The 16,931-nt window shown below is 42.5% G+C and overlaps 1 protein-coding gene across 1 annotated transcript in view; it reads left to right on the plus strand.

Annotated features, from left to right (window-relative positions):
- Window positions 1-16,931, plus strand: part of NALCN (sodium leak channel, non-selective) — a 366,003-nt gene that overhangs the window by 232,927 nt on the left and 116,145 nt on the right. Inside the window, exons 14-15 of the mRNA XM_075918747.2 lie at window positions 2,576-2,713; window positions 8,062-8,136. Coding sequence (XP_075774862.1) covers window positions 2,576-2,713; window positions 8,062-8,136 — 213 coding nt within the window. The remainder of the gene's footprint in view (window positions 1-2,575; window positions 2,714-8,061; window positions 8,137-16,931) is intronic.

The raw sequence follows: 16,931 nt of genomic DNA on the forward strand, positions 1-16,931 counted from the left end.
TTGCTTTAGATACATTAATTAAACTTCATTTACAGGACCAGTCTTTGCTTCTATCTGCAGTGCCCCTATAGTGCTGTTGAAAAACACCAGTGATTGCTGCAATCTTAACTGATACATTCTACTCTTGAATGGTATCCATGGTGTCATGATTATGAGGGTTAGCCAGCAGCCTGGGGATTAAGGGGTTAACTACACCTAGCCAGGTGGAGTGACCAATAAGAATGTAGGTGGGACTTTTCAAACTGGGACAAAGGAATTTGGGCTTTTTTCTTTTCTCCCTTTTGTCTCTCTGAGTGAGCTCTCTGCAGCTACAGAGAGGGACAAGCATGTCTCTCTCTCTCCAAGACACCATTCTTCATTTTCTGTAAGTAGGGTAAAGTTTAGGCAGTTTCGTTAGGTTTTATTGTTTTAAGGATTGGGTATGGGATCTGAGATCTGGCACTGTTTAAAAGATGTCTTGGCTTTTCTTTGTAACTAAGTTCTAGGCCCATGGAGTTTCTCCATGAGTATATTTTGTTACCTCCCTATCTAGTCATTATGTTTGCAACAGGAATATTGTTGTAATAATAAAGGTTCTTTCTTTTCTTTTTATTAACCTGGCAGTGGTTAATTGTGTGCCTTGATTTTTATTTTAGGGGTAAGATTTCCCAAATGATCTTTCCCTTGATTTCTTTATCAACATTTGGGTGGTGGCAGCGGAAGTTTTATTCCCAAGATCTAGGTTTTTAAGATCTTGGGGGGAAGTTTTATACCAAAGCCTGGTAGATAAGGCTTTGGGGTACACTTGCTGGCCCCCACTTCTGCATTTATCATGCCAGAGTGGGGAAGGAGCCATGACATCTTTTAAACAGTGCCATAATTTGTCTTTTCCTGTGTAGAACAAAATAGTAGGACACTGTAAAAAGCTACCAACTAAAGAATTTGTCTCACATACTAGGCCTGATTTTGATCTATGCTGTGACCTTTTTGTGCTGCACTGCTGGCACAAAGCTGTCTCATAGCTGGTTCAGTCAACCATGGGAAGATTAACCCAGTGAAGGGGAGCTGCTGGTGGCATAGAAGAAACCAGGCAAAAGAGGGCATGGTTAAGAATGCCTTCCTGGTGATCCCCAGGTCCAATATCAGTCATTATAAACCAGGCATCCTAGAAATTCATTCACCACAGAAAACATGGGCAAACGCAGAATTTGCATTTTTACAGAGAATCTTTAGTTTTTACATTTTATGAAAAAATAAAAACACATATAGTCGAGCCCCATTATCCTAGCCTCCATTATCCTGCTCTCTGAACCATTCAAGCAGATTCTGATTGTAGGAGTCCGGGGTCCATGAAGAAGCACTAAATTTAGGTTGTGAGGTAACATCTAGGCTCTAGTTATCTTGGTCTTTCTGAGATTATTGCCTGACTGTCCTGAAAATCATAACACACACATCCAGCACTAAGTGTAAACTAGTGCACACACTCTACTGTACATTGGTGTGCCTGTCAAGGAGATCCTTAGCCTGTATATTATGAAGAAAATGGCAGCAAATGAGATCTACATTGTACTATTTAATGGCTGTCTTTTCAGTACATGGATCCAGCTTAAATTTTGAGTTCTAGAACACAACTCTGTAAATAAACTGGGTTCCTCATAGACTGCCAAGCTTCTAATTATAGCTGGCCGAAACATTTCAAACAGTTTCCATAAAAATGTGCTTCATTTTCTGACCAGCTGTACTTCTTACCTGGTAGGTAGTGCATAACCCTTAGTTAACGAGGCATTTGACTGCTAGTGCTGAGTGCCTTATCTTTAGAAGTGCCACTGAAAAGTCTGTACCAAAAGAGCTAAGTAAAAAATCCCGTTTTGCTCAAGATCCTTATGCCTCTCCCGAGCATAAATCCACACTATTTTTTTCCGCATAAATTATGCAAATGAGGCATGGTGATATGCTAATCCACACCTCAATTGTATACTCACTGCCTGCAAAACTGGCAGTGTAGACAAAGCCTATCTGTGTAACACCTTCAAGGACTGGGGCCTTCATTTTTATTGTGTTTTTAAAGTGCTTGGAATTATTTGCCAAGCAGGAGCCATGAATATAACTTTTGACACTTTATTAACTTGTTTAATCATACAGTTTTATTATAAACATGAAGAGCTGCTGTTTTGCTTCATATTTAGAGAGAGAAAACAGTTTTAAAGATAATTGACCTACTCGTAAGCTGATAGCGCAATAAGCTCCTGGAAACAATATCCTGATTGATCCGTAAACCCAGTATAGTCTTTATATTTCATCAGCCATGGAGGATATCAAGCTTCACATTGACTAAGAAATTTGACATTGTGTTTACAGTTGCAAAATGTTATAGTTCAGTCAAATATTAGACTATTTATTTCTGCCTCTGCATTGAAAATGATGTGTAAATGGCATTCGCAGAATTGAAATCCACTCCTTTGTGTTTCAAAAGAACAGCAACTGGCTTTTCTGCTTTGTCAAAACTACTCCATACAACTATTATGGTTGTCCATAGAGATATTTTAATGCATTGCATGCAGCTATAACATACATGTGATTCTTTTTTTTTCTGTAGGCATTCATGTCAATGTTCCAGATCCTGACACAGGAAGGATGGGTAGATGTCATGGATCAGACTCTTAATGCTGTAGGACATATGTGGGCACCTGTAGTTGCTATTTATTTTATACTTTATCATCTTTTTGCTACTCTGGTAAGTGTTGACCTGCAAGTTTTCAGTGCTTTCCTTTGCTGCAAATTGCTGGCTATTTCTTGTCTTGCAAGCTACCTAAATTTTATTGTTGTGTTTATTCTTAACTTTTTATGAAGGGCCACAGGATTAATTCTTTGAGGTATCATGAAATCTAATATTAATCTTTGTGCTCCATGGTGGCCAACCTTTGTTCTAATGGGAGGTTTTCTAAATAAGACCTAAGTCACAATGTAACATAATACTATAATTGTTAACTACTTTATGAGCCTTCATAGATCAAATGAACACAGAGTGAAACAAGGGTTTATATTATTTATCATGTAGAGATGTCCTCTTCATTTACATTGCATTCCCTTCACAGCAGTAATTAAACTGAAGAAAAGAAGTGTAATGTCTCTTGGTACAAACTGTTAATTAGAAATCAGTACAATGCTTTTTCTATTATATGATGCAGAAATGAACACATGGGAAATATGCAACGTTGCATATTAACTGATACAACAATCAGAAAAAATACAACAACTCCTGGATTCATATGGTAACTTGGATTATAGCCGAAGGTATCTTACCTGGGTGTGCTGTAAATGGCCAAAGTTAGGTCTTTCTAGGTAGAAAGCAGAAAGGAAAGCAATTCTGCAAAAATTGTAGATAAGTTAGAGCCTTGGTACTATTTTTTGGATGCTGACCAAAAAGAACACCAGAGACCAATCCATAGTCCTCTTCATTTCCATCAATATACTAAATAACAGATACATTTACCACTAGTTTCTCATGATGTTCATCTTATATTTTATATTAAAAATAAGAATATTCTTATTCCTTCTTTCTCTGTCTTTCATTCCTTTCTCTGACTTTCAGAACCTCCCTATGTTGTCTACAGTATAGATTATATTACCTGTCTTACTCTGTGTACCTATATATTGTGACATGGTCAGGCCACAGGGCTACTGGAGAGTGACAGAAGGGAAATATATTAGCCATAGATTAAAAGGGTAGCTGTTCTCTGGATAAACTAACATGGGCTGATCCAGAACCAGTAGGAACCTGCTATAATCAATCAGAGCAATCAGGAGGAACTAATTAGGAGGCTTTCAGACGCAAGGGAGCTAGGTTAATCAGAACACTTGGGGGGCCCAATTAAAAACCAGTTGAGATTGGTTTAAAAAGGCTACCCTTCTATTAGCTCAATGCAAGGAAGGTGCTAAATGAGAGAAATGGGGAGGGGGAGTTTGGGAGGAGAATGTGAAAGAAGGTAATAGGAAGAAGGTCCTGGGGAAGGTTGTGGGAAAGTGGTCCAGGTATTTGCAGCTGTCATGAAGCTGATACCAGAGACATTACTACAGCTGCTATCATAGGATCCCCCGGGGCTGGAATGTGAAGTAGAGGATGGGCCTGGGTTCCCACCACCAATAACTCCCCATTTCAGCATGGCTTTAGTGCAGGGGTTTGTCCTGCTCTGTCCCACTTGGAGGGCCCAGAGAGACTATGCTATGGCTATGGTTCCCTTCTTTTCCCCATGCTGGCCAATGATGAGAGCAGCTCAACAAACAGCAAGCTGATGTCTAAATTGAGGGCTGCTGTGAGCCTCTGAGGCAAGTAAATCTGCCTGAAAGCAGGGGACCCAGGAAGGATGAGGAGCTTTGTCATAGTACATGCACCCTGTTTTCTGTTGGGTGCTTTACATACTATAGAATTTCAAGTACCTGGGATGAGTGCATTGAATTCTTTCAAATGAGCCAAAATCCTGACACAATAATTATGTGTCAGTAAGGGGCCTCTGATTCTCTTATAGCTACTTAACCTGCTCCTCATCAGATCTTCTGACCCTCAACAGGATCAGGCCTGATGGAGAGTGGGGGTGACTCGTGACTCCTGCTCTGGCATCAGGAAACAACAAGTTGTTTGGTGGCTAGAGCAGTTTGTGCACTGTATGTGAATTTCTCACTGCCCCGCCTGTACAAGGGCAACAGAGGTTACTGCAGCCCCATTTCCCTGGAAAGGGAAAAGGCAAGAAGGAAAGAGGAACTGGGGAAATGATCTTGGACTTGGAAACACATTGTCAAGTTGATTGGGGGTTGTGGGAGAAATCTCACATTCCCCTTTCTTGGACAATCCAAAGGAAGTTCTTGGTCCAGTGTGCGACATCCTTCCCTGTCTAATGTAGGTTGAACCTCTTTAAACTGGTACTCTCTAGTCTGGCAACATCCATGGCCCAGCAGGACCGGGTGCCTGGTGCACACCAGCAGGACAGGAAAGCCCAGTGGAGTTAGTAGGGTGGTTGCCTGGTGGAGCCAGGAAGCCTGGAGCCAGCAGGGCAGAGGGGACACCAGTGGGTAGGGAGCCAACTGAGAGGCAGAAGGCCCAGCCCGAGCTGAGGGTCCAGTGGCAGGAGGGCCAAAAATGAAAAAAAATCACTCATGTGGGACCAGGGAGGTCTAACCTGTAACTCCATTTCAAGAGAGTTGGTTTTCCTGCTTCTCATCCCCTGCCCTGTTCTGGAAGGATCCCTTTGGCGAAGTGTCTGAGACGTTTGTCCAATGTACAAAGCAGACGGACACTTTCGGCACATGATGGCATAAATTATATTTCTGGATGTGCAGGAATATGTGTTCTTGATCTTATAACTCACTTGGTTAGGTCCAGTAATGGTATCAGCAGAGTGAATATGTGGACAAAGTTGGCAACGGGGTTTGTTGCAAGGGAAGGTACCAGGGTTGGTATTAGTGTGGTATGTCCTGTGGTTGTTGGTAGAATCATCTTGAGGTTAGGTGGTTGTCTATAGGAGACTATGGGTTTGTCTCCCAGAGCCTTTGGGAGTTTAGTATCCTGTTCCAGTATAGGCTGTAGTTTCAGACACTTCGCCAAAGGATCAATGCCCACAAAACAGATATCAGACAGGATCACAAAGAAAAAACAGTTTCTTGCCATTTCAACCAGAAAGGACATTGTCTCAACGACTTGATTACCTGCATCCTGCTTCAAAGGCCTTTTAAGACTTCACTTGAAAGAGAATCCTCTGAACTGTCATTCATGCTTAAATTCGACACTTTGCACTCAAGTTTGAATAAAGACGCTCATTATCTTACCCATTACAAAGATAGCTTCCCCAATTATCACCTCTAATATCATTAGCTCACAGACATTTACCTCCCCCCCCATCCCTCTTCTGTTCTGAAATTTGTTTTGTCCTTTTCATATGTGTTCATTTTTTTAATTGTATCCTTTGGTATCTATGGTTGTGACAATTTTCTTCCACTATTTGATCTGAGGAAGTGAGTCTGGCCCACGAAAGCTCATCACCTATTAAACCATCTTGTTAGTCTTTAAAGTGCTACATAGTACTGGTTTTTGTTTCAGCTACACCAGACTAACACGGGTACATTTCTATCACTATTCTACTATACCATAAAATTCTGACAATGACAGCTAAATTTCTCACTGATTATTCTTAATTATTAGAGTGCTTCATGCTAGTGGTGAGATATATCTAAATTCTACCTTGCATTCACATTAAAGGCTACTATAACATTTAACACAGTAATCTCTGGATTTAAATATGTTACCGCTAATAGGTAAAGTGATGTTTAATTATGTAGCGTATTAAATATGCTCTTCACAACAAGTGCAGGAAACCTCTGGAATATTGTCCAAGCAAATATGTAGCAACTAGAAGATTTACCCAGCATCACTCTCATCCTTCAGGACAAGAGTCTGGAGGTGTGGGAGGTGCAGGAGTCAAGGCAGGGGTTTGGAGATGGGAGGGCTCAGGGCCAACTTCTTTGGATGTGGGAAGTGCAGGAGTCAGGGTTGGGGGTGAAGAGGATCTCAAGGCAAGGGGTGGAGATTCAGGAGGTCTGGAGGTGTGGTGGGGGGCTCATGGCAAGGAGTGGGGGCAGCTGACAGCTGTTCCCCAGGGCCAGCCTTGGTCAGCAGAGACCCTGCTGCCCGGCCACCAGCTGTTCCCTGGGGCTGGCCTGGGAGTGGTGGAGGCCCTGCTGCCCAAGTGACGGCTGCTCCCTGGGGCAGGGCTGGGATCTTTTGGGAGTATAACTGTGCCAGCTATCACAGCATTCCCTTTCCATTTGATGAAAAACAATCACATTCCGGGCACATCCCATTGTCCTGGTACAACCAAACTCTTATCTTGCTTTAAGTTATGATAAGAGGAAGCTGCATATCAAATTTGGTGGTCCTAGCTCTTACTGTTTAGGAGGAATTCTTGAATAAATGGATTCACAGATGGGCGGACACACACACACAGATGCACAGACTATCTCAAATATATAGTAGATTGTCATTTTTTCAGAAAATTATTTGTTAAATGCGTAGTTTTATATTTCATGGCCCTGTGTATGAGCCAAGTTTTTAAAAGTGCCTAAGTGATATATGGGCATATAAATCCCATTTTTTAAAATATTGTAGGGACAGACCAAGGAGCCTAAATTTTACTGAAAGTCTATGGTATTTAGCTGCATAGAAATACAGACACACTTCAAGTGCCAAAGTAACTTTATCAAAGCATTTTGTACTGCCAGGGAATTCACACCAAAAGAGGGTGGGTGGTGGTTCTTTTCACACCCTCATTCAGGAGTCCCAATGGAGAGAAGTAGCTTTCTCATATGGCTTGTCCCTGTCAACCACATTCTGATGTAGCAAACAATAAGAGTGCTTCACTTTATTGCTATGAATAGTCCCGTTTAAATCAATAAGGCTACTCACAGTAGTAATGTTAGGTGTTAGCAGGATTGGGGCCCAGCTGAGGGGTTGTGCTGAATCTGTGCATTCTCTCTAGTCAACCTGGACCTCTCTCTTTCCCACCTATCATCAGTCATACCTGGAGCTTTATTGGCCCATGGCTCACAGACAAACATACACTCATACTCTCCACAGCGCAGCATAAGGGACATTGCGGTAACTTTGCATAACATAATTTTGTAGTATATCTCCTATTAAGAGCTACTTCAGGAATTCCCCCTGCCCCAAAAAAATACACCTTTAAAAACAACGAATAGTCCTGCTGAACCTTTTTTCGTGTTGTAATGACTTTTGATTAATGTTAAGTGATTTTCTCCTGTTAAGTACATTTCAAAGGATCTTCATTAAACATAATAATGGATTGATCATGCAGCCTTAAAATCTTCAAATTGTAATTTTGTACTGTATAAACACATAAATATAAATGCACTACGTATAAAAAGACTAGTAGTTAAAAACGTTGAAATTCTATTCCCATTAAAGTAAGGGACAAAATTCCCATGTAGTTAGTGAAGCCAGGATTTCACCCACAGTATTTAATATTGCTTCATAAGGGAATAATTTTTTTAAACATACTTTTAATTGTTTTGTAGATTCTGCTCAGCTTGTTTGTTGCTGTTATTTTGGATAACTTGGAACTTGATGAAGATCTAAAGAAGCTTAAACAAGTAAGAGTGTTTCTTATGGCGGGGGGGGGGGGTTCATGCTGGAAAATATTTGCATCAGGGCATAATCATGCCATCAGTGTGGATTTTGTTAACATGACTGCACATTTTATAATATTCATTTTAGAATATCTTCATTTCATCTGACAATATTAGCTTTTTGTTCACATTACAGGTTCATTCGTCTATTTACCTAATTAGTTTTTAATATCAAGGGCCTAGTCCTGCTCCAGTTCAGGATCAGTAACAAAACTAGTTGCAGGATTTGGGCAGAAATAGAGAACTATTATCAATGAAATTTTTAAAGCTCTGAAATACTGAAAAAAATACTGTGTGTCACAAGTTAATGTAGAAATATCCTTGTTTAATTTACAACAAGCTGTTGACTGGCCTAATGAGTGGTTATGGGCTTAAAGGTAATTCATTTAGTTTATTCTTGCTTTGTACCTGATGATATTAATAGATACATCTCTTAACACTTTGTAGAACCTGCAAACAATTATATTATAGAAATTCTTGAACTTCTTTCACAGACTGCAATAATAATTGCTTATTGATAAGCCAGTGTTCTGCCTCAGCTGTGTGTTTCAAGGCTGGACTGAGTTACTTCTGACACTATGTCCATTACAATGAGAACTCTTTACTGGCGCTAGGAAATCTGAAAACTGAACCTGAATGGGAATATTCATAAGTTTAAACTTAATTGGATACTTAAAAGCCTTTCTAAATAGGGATCTACATCAGACAATCTTGGCAAAGTAGGAGAGGAAAACAGATTATGCATTTTGCCTCTGCTTAGGCCAGGCATGTCCAAAGTCCGGCCCGCGGGCCAAATGCGGCCCGCGGTCGGATTTAATACGGCCCCCCGCTTCTCCCGGCTCCCCGGTGCTTTTTTTAACTGGTGCGCTCAGCGCGCCGCTTCGGGCCGCCGCGGTCCCAAACCCTGCCCCTGCACTCCGCTTTGGGGCTGAGAGTGCAGGGACAGCCCCCGCTTCCTCCCCCTCTCCTGGCTCCCCGGCGCTCCTCTGACTGGCGCCGCTTCCGGCCGCGCCGCCGCCGTCCATGGCGGCCGCTGCGGTCCTAAAGTCCTCCATGTAGGGCACGTCCGCAGCCCTGCTCCCCCGCTTGGCTACGGGTTCGCCCTGGCCCCGGGCCGCCGTGAGGCCAGCGTGCCCTGCGCTCTCCGCCCGCCTCTGACCCTGCAAGCCCTCTACCTTGGGGCTGAGAGTGCAGGGACGGACTCCGCAGCTGCTGAGATCAGGGACGGACTCCGCAGCTGCTCAAGCTCAGTATCTGTGATTGGCCCTGCGCACTGTCAGCTTCCTGGCGGGCTCAGGCACGTGGAGCTGCGAACATTAGAGACTTCGCCACAAACGGGCTCAGGCACGTGTAGCTCATCATTAGAGACTTCGCCACAAACAGCCACAAAGGCAAGAGAATTCTTGTTGGGCAGTGTATTAGTGCAGTGTATTACTTGGGCAGTGTATTAAACCTCTGGCACTGCGCTCACATGATCCCTTCCCCTTCTGGTCAATTTAAAAAAATGGCGACTGTAAATAAGAGAAGGAAAGTTGACAGTGAGGGCCGCCGCTTCCAGGACAGGTGGAAAGTGGAATATTTCTTCACTGAAATAGAGAATCACTGTGTTTGTCTGATATGCCAAGAGACTGTGGCTGTTTATAAGGAATTTAATGTCAAGAGACACTACCAGTCGAGACATAGCACATACGACAAGCTTACAGGGCACGACCGCAGTGAAAAGTTGAAGCAACTTGAAGCTGTTTTAATGTCACAACAGAAATTTTTCATAAGAGCCCGTGAGTCAAATGAAAATGCCACAAGGGCGAGCTATGAGGTGGCAACGTTAATTGCTAAAAATTGCAAATCTTTTGCTGAGGGTGACTTTATCAAAGAATGCGTTATGAAAATGGTTGAGAATATCTGTCCCGAGAAGAAGCAAGAGTTTGCCAACATTTGCCTGGCTCGTAACACTGTAGCACGGAGAATTGAAGAGATTTCATCAGATATTAAGAGACAGTTGACATCCAAAGGAGTGGATTTTGACTTCTTTTCAATAGCCTGTGATGAAAGCACGGACCTATCTGACACAGCTCAGTTGCTGATTTTTATGAGAGGGGTGGACGATGAAATGAATGTGACTGAAGAGCTACTTGACCTCCAGAGCCTTACGGACCAAACAAGAGGAAAAGATTTATTTGTTTCTGTTAGTTCCGCCATAGATGACATGAAACTGCCTTGGAACAAAGTTACTGGGATTATTACTGATGGGGCACCTGCCATGGTTGGTGAACGAAGTGGATTATCAACCCTAATCTGTAACAAGGTGATCGAAGAAGGAGGCAAAGCTATTAAACTCCATTGTATCATTCATCAACAAGTTCTCTGTGCTAAACATCTCAAATATGATCATGTTATGAAACCGGTGCTAAAGACTATTCATTTTATTCGCTCTAAAGCCCTGTGCCACCGCCAGTTTAAACAGTTTCTACTGGACATCCAGGCTGAATACGAAGATGTTTTATATCACAACGATGTAAGATGGCTCAGTCGGGGGTCTGCACTGCAGCGTTTCTACTCTCTCAGAAAGGAAATCGGAGAATTCTTGGAAACAAAGGGACAACCAATGCGAGAACTATCTGATCCTATTTGGCTGGCTGATTTGGGGTTTCTAGTTGACATAACAAAGCATCTGAATGTACTGAACACGAGTCTTCAGGGGAAAGATGCAGCGGTGAACCAGCTTTATTCACACCTCAAAGACTTTGGGACAAAGCTGCAACTTTTCATAAGGCAGTTGTCACAAACACAGCCCAATACCATACATTTTTCAGCGTTGCAGGAAATAATGAACAGTTTTCCACAGGACAATATCAGTGCGCAAACGAGCAGGTATGCAGCAGACATTGCATCTCTGGCTGGGGAGTTTAAACAGCGCTTTCAGGACTTTGCAGCTATTAAAAAGGAGATCAGCCTTTTCTCCTCTCCATTCTCTGTTGACCCCGAGGATGCTCCAGATCAGCTGCAGCTCGAGCTCATTGAGCTGCATTGTGACAGCGAATTACGCAGTCGTCACCAACAGCTCTCTCTTGTGAACTTTTACCGCCAACTGGATAAGAGCCGGTTTCAAGAGATTCGAACATTGGCTAAGAAAATGCTGAGCTTGTTTGGCTCAACATATATGTGTGAGAAGACATTCTCTGCTATGAACTTTAACAAGAACCGCATGAGGACAAGACTAAGTGACTCTCACCTGCGTGACATTTTGCGCATCAAAACCACTGCCTTTGAACCAGACCTAGCCTATGTGCTGCAGTCCAGATCTCAGTTTCACCCTTCACATTAGTGCAGGCAAGTTTTTTTTTCAATTGAGATGAATACATTGTAAAATCTCAGTTAATGTCAGTTGGTCTAAATCAGTTATAAATATATTTGGACACAACATGTATAGTTGGTGTTATGTCGTTTGCCGTTTGCAATAAACTTTGCATAAAATAGTTAATTTGCATTTAATTTTAATGGTTCAAAGAATGTCAGGCAAAATGGTCGGCCCTCACGCATGTTCACTTCATCAAATCTGGCCCTCTTTGAAAAAAGTTTGGACACCCCTGGCTTAGGCTGTAGCTACACTATGAACTAGGAATGTGATTCCCCTGGTTGGGTTCACATGCGTGGACTAACTCTCAGTGAACTAGCATAGCTCCAGTAGCATGAGTGAGGGCCACAGAGCCATGGTTGAGCTGTGCCAAGTACAAACTCACCTGAAAGCTATGCCTCTATTGACACAGCCCATGACAGTGTAGCTACATTGCTGTTGATCCTCGTGCTAGCTCACTGGACCTAGCAGGGGAATAACACCCCTCTCGTAGAATAGATGTGTTCTCATCTGACAGGCTTTCCAATACTGAAGTTGTGTTGTCTCACTGAAAGGCAGTAGGTCTTAGTCTCTTAAGTCACGAAAGTGCTTTGGAAAATGTTATTAGTAATCACAAGTATATGATTTTAATGTTTCTCTGAGCTTAAAACAACCACCTTTTCTACAGGCAATTGCTCAGTGATGTTAAAATCTTTCCCTTCTCATATTTTACCCCAAATAAATTAATATTATATGTAGCGTTTCCTGCTTAAAGAAATCTTTACATTGAAAACGGTTAAAATGTGTCTTTGAAATTAATGATTGTGCAACCAATTACAGGAATCAAAGATAAAACATTTCCATTGAGTTTAATGTGATGGTATCCTAGGCTTGGTGCTGATAGTGGCTATGCACTATTATACAGAATTATTGGTTTTCTTATCTCAGAAAATAAAGCAGAGTATTTAATTCAATGACATTTTGGCTCCTCCATTATAAACTGATCATGAGAAGAAGAAAAAGATTGTGGGGTAATAGTTGTTTTTAATCGGGAGCATATCTGTAATGGAAATGGTTCTGTATCATTGCATAGAAAAAATACATTTCTCTGTAATTAAAAGCTGAATGGATTGCCAGGAAATGATTCAAGCAACAGATCAGATAATTTACGTCATTTGTTGTCTAGAAATGTCCTGTAGACCAGATGAAACTGCATTACTCTTTAGAAAATCCACATGTCTGTTTTGGGGAGGGGTGAGTTTGCTTTGGGGTTTTGTTTTTGTTTTATTTTTGTCTTCATTTCTGATTACAATAGCTGGTAAGTTTAAGGCACAGGGCATTTTCTGACAATGAGTTACTGACCGGGAGTAGTACCATCAGGCAAGAAATTATGCCTAACTACTCATTCTTTCTACTCATCTGCGAAAATCCATGAATATAAAACAGATCTCTGCAGAGCTGCAGGGACATACTGGGAATTGCAGCTGTGAAAGCAGCAGTATCTTGGGCTTCAGCTCACAGATGACAGAGCCCACACCAGGCAGTTCCTCCAGCATGGCTGTGCCACGGAGGCAGGCACCAGGCTCACTGGCTGCTGTCCCTGGTCACATTAGTGTGTGCCAGCATCTTGCACGTTCAAGGACAAGGCGCTGACTACTGCATGGAAGGGACACCTGTCTGAGAGCCTGCACACACTAAGCACAACCAGGAACAGCTGTTGTGCCAACCATGTGCACAAATTACCAACCACCTGCAAAAACTAGCAAGAACAGCTGCTGATGAGCCTGGTGCCCACTCCAGTGGGCAGGGTCGGGGATGACACAGCCATGCTGGAGAAACTGCCCAGGGGACTACCTCCAGTAAATCAGTGGCCTGACATACTGCTGCCTTCTCCACTGGTAGCTCCTGGTAGATCCTGCAGTTCCATGTATATCCACTTTATGTCCGTGGATATCTGCATCTGTGGATACAAATTCTGTATCCACATAGGGCTCTACTTGGGGTTGCTTGGTAAACTGGGCCCATTTAAATAAAATACTTTTCCACACAGTCAAATGCAAAGTTATACATCTATGAAGAAGGAATGCAGTCCATAGCTATAGAACAAGGTTCTGTAACCCAGAAAACAGTGACTTGGAAAAGAACTTAGAGGTCATAGAGTACAAGCAGTTTAGCATAAGACCCCAGTGTGATGCTGTGGCGAAAAAGGTGAAATGGGATCAGGGGAGTAGTGATTAGAAATGAGGTGATTTTACATCTGGATTCGGCATTGATGAGTGATACATGTCTGGTGCCACCAGTTTTAAAAGAATGTTCGAAAATTGGAAAGGGTGTAGAAAAGAGCTGTAAAAATGATTTGAGGGCTGGAGCAAATGCAGTAAAAGACTTAGGGCTTGACACATTTAGCAATTAGAAAAGATTGAGAGGTCACTTGATTACATTGTGCAAATATGTTCATGGGAAGAAAACACCAGAGCCCTTTAATATATGAAGTGTAGCAGCGAAAGACATAAAAAGAACCAATGAGTGGAAGTTGAAGCCAGACAAATTCAAAGTAGAAATTAGGCACAATCACAGCAAAAGTGATTAAACACTGGGAAAAAAGTAACAAAAGAAATATTCAATATGCATTTCTTTGAATATTAAAATGAGGATTGAATGCTTTTCCTGCAGTTATAATTATGTCAAACACAAATGATGCATTAGTGAAACCTAAGTTATTGAGACCAATACAGTAAAAATTTAATGTCCTGTGATATACAGGATGTCAAACTAGATGATGGTCCTCTTCCATGTTCTCACTCTAAGAATCAATTACATTTTCTGTCAAAATGGTTCAAGTTTGACTATAAGCAACTGAAAACAGGATCTTATAATAGGAAGTGTTAGGCAGCCTTAATAGTTGGCTATAATAGATCCTTCTTATTGTATCCTTCAGATATCTGAAGACATAGCTCTTATCTTTTTCATTACAATACCTACTGTTCTATAATTGTTCGTAGCACCTGTCATTGTAGTATAAACTCGAAACAGATTATTTGGCTCCACAGAGTGTTTTTGTGCCACACTTCATGATTTGATTCTGTTCTCCCAGGTTCATTTACTCTTCTAGGCTACGTCTATACTACGAGTTTTCTCAGCAAAAAATATGCTAACGAGGGACTCATTTGCATGAATTGCGATCTCATTTGCATATTTTCTGCCGATCCGTTTTTTCACTAGGGTTTTAGTGAAAAAACAAGCAGTGTAGATGTTTACTTTTTGCACAAAAACCCCTTTTCCCGCAAGATCCTTAAGCCCAAAAAAAGGAGGTTTACCGATCTTGCGGGAAAAGAGGGTTTTGAGCAAAAACAAAATGATTCAGTTTTACCCAAAGAGGTCATAGAAGGTCAAAACTAGGGGGCTGAACTGGTGGATATCTCATGAGATAGGAATTGTCTATATTTGAAACTTGTTTTAGTACACCATCTGAAAGCAATATTGAGGTTCCTTAGGGGAACAGTCCAAACGGGCTACCTTGAGCTAAGCCAGTGGCTTGGTGAATTAACCACATCTTAAAACAGGGTGCATGTGGCAAATCTTTACCTTAAGGAGAACATTCTGAACAGTGACTTATTGCCTGCTGTCTGGAGGGGTGATAATGGACTGGCAACTGGGCCAGCTGGGTTTGATCTCATTATATCAATCATTTGCACAGTTTCATTCAGCTGACTGTCTGTTAGTCCTGTGAAAAGAGCTGAACCACACTTGGGAATCATCTTCATTCTGTTTAATGAAGGCTATGACTATGTTACAGTCAAGGGGGGGGGGGATGTGATTACCCCGATTGTGGTCACAGTCTTCTTTATGTTTTCCATGGTTATCTGTTTTTCAAGTTGTTGATCCATAAACTTGCTGGAAGTGGAGATTCTCCTTTGAGTGGTGTCCCTATCGGTGCTCAGCTCAGGTGTCAGTGCATCCTCTCGCTGGTGATCAGAGATTTTTATCCTTGCAGTGCCTTCCCAACCCATGCATGTACAGTTGCTGTCTCATGCTGTTGTGTTTGTTAGTTACATGAGTGGTGCGAGTCCCTCAGTTCCTTTTCTACTGTCCTTGGCAAAAGATGGATTATCTTAGCAATGTGATTTCTTCCTTAAAAGAAAGATTATTGTGAAAAAAAAATTCAGTTCTTTTAACCACTTTTAGTCACCCTTAGTTATTTTTTCTTAGAGTAACCCGTTTCCATAAAAAAAAAATTTCTTTGCTCTCCCCCTTGGCTCCCTATTTGTTTAAAATGCCGGGATCCCCCGGATTCAAGAAATGCGACTCCTGCAGGGATCCCATGTCCATTTCTGATGGCCATGCTTCCTGCCTCAGATGTCTGGGTAAAGCCCATGTAGCGCAGAAATGCCAACATGGCCAGAGCATGATGGCAAGAGCCAGAAGGGACAGGGATATGAGGCTCAGGAACATGCTGTGGGAGAAGTCCCTCCAGCTGTCAGACCCTAAGAATTTGGCACCATCAGATGCCTCAATGCGGAGAAAGAGAGCCCATTCACCTCCGCCCTGGGACTCCTGTAAGTCCAGGATGTCACTGTCATGGTCACTGCCTGTGGTGCCAACAACATCCCGCACTGCCTATTCACCGGTTCCTTCTACCTCTAGCATCGCTGATAAGTGCAAAGTGGCACCGTGTAAGAGAGTGGAGTCAGCGCTGAAATGAAAAATGAGCTCCTCTGCACCGACTGGCATGGGCTTCTGCCCAGCACTGAAGAACAAGTTGGACAGGCTGCCTCCCCCGGCAGAGATGATGACACCGACTCAGGACATTCCTTCTCAGCGGACTCTGGCCCCTAAACAGTCTTCCGCGCTGGAGACTATGACAAGCAAGATCCCTAAGGGTATGTCTACACTACCCCGCTAATGGAACGAGGTGTACAGATAGTTTGGAATGGCTTGCTAGTCCGAACTATCTAGCCCATGCCGCGTGTAGCCGCGCGGCACGGGGTTCGAACAAGCCAGCATTTAAAAATGGCGCCGGCCGGCTTATGCAAATAAAGCCCGGGAAATTCAAATCCCGGGCTTCATTTGCACGTTCGGTATGCATACATTACCCCGCTAGTTCGCACTAGCGGGGTAGTGTAGACATACCGTAAGAGGTCTGAGTCTTGGCACTGAGTAGCACAGGTGCCGGCAACTCCATGACCAGAACACGCTAGCGAGTTGCCACTGCATTCTCTGATGCTTACGGAGGATAGTCCACATTGGCACCGAATGGAGGACATTTCCTTTTTGCCCACACCATCCTCCCCTTGCACCGACCTCTGCACCAGACATGGGAGTAGATTCTCCCAGCATTCCTCTCCCATTTATTCAGTATCAGCTTGGCCTTCAACCAGACAAAAGACTGGCCAACAACAACCTTAGTACTCCTAGTTTAACCATC

Source organism: Pelodiscus sinensis, chromosome 1, assembly GCF_052426305.1.
Source record: "Pelodiscus sinensis isolate ZL-2025 chromosome 1, ASM5242630v1, whole genome shotgun sequence".
Lineage (NCBI taxonomy): Eukaryota > Metazoa > Chordata > Testudines > Trionychidae > Pelodiscus > Pelodiscus sinensis.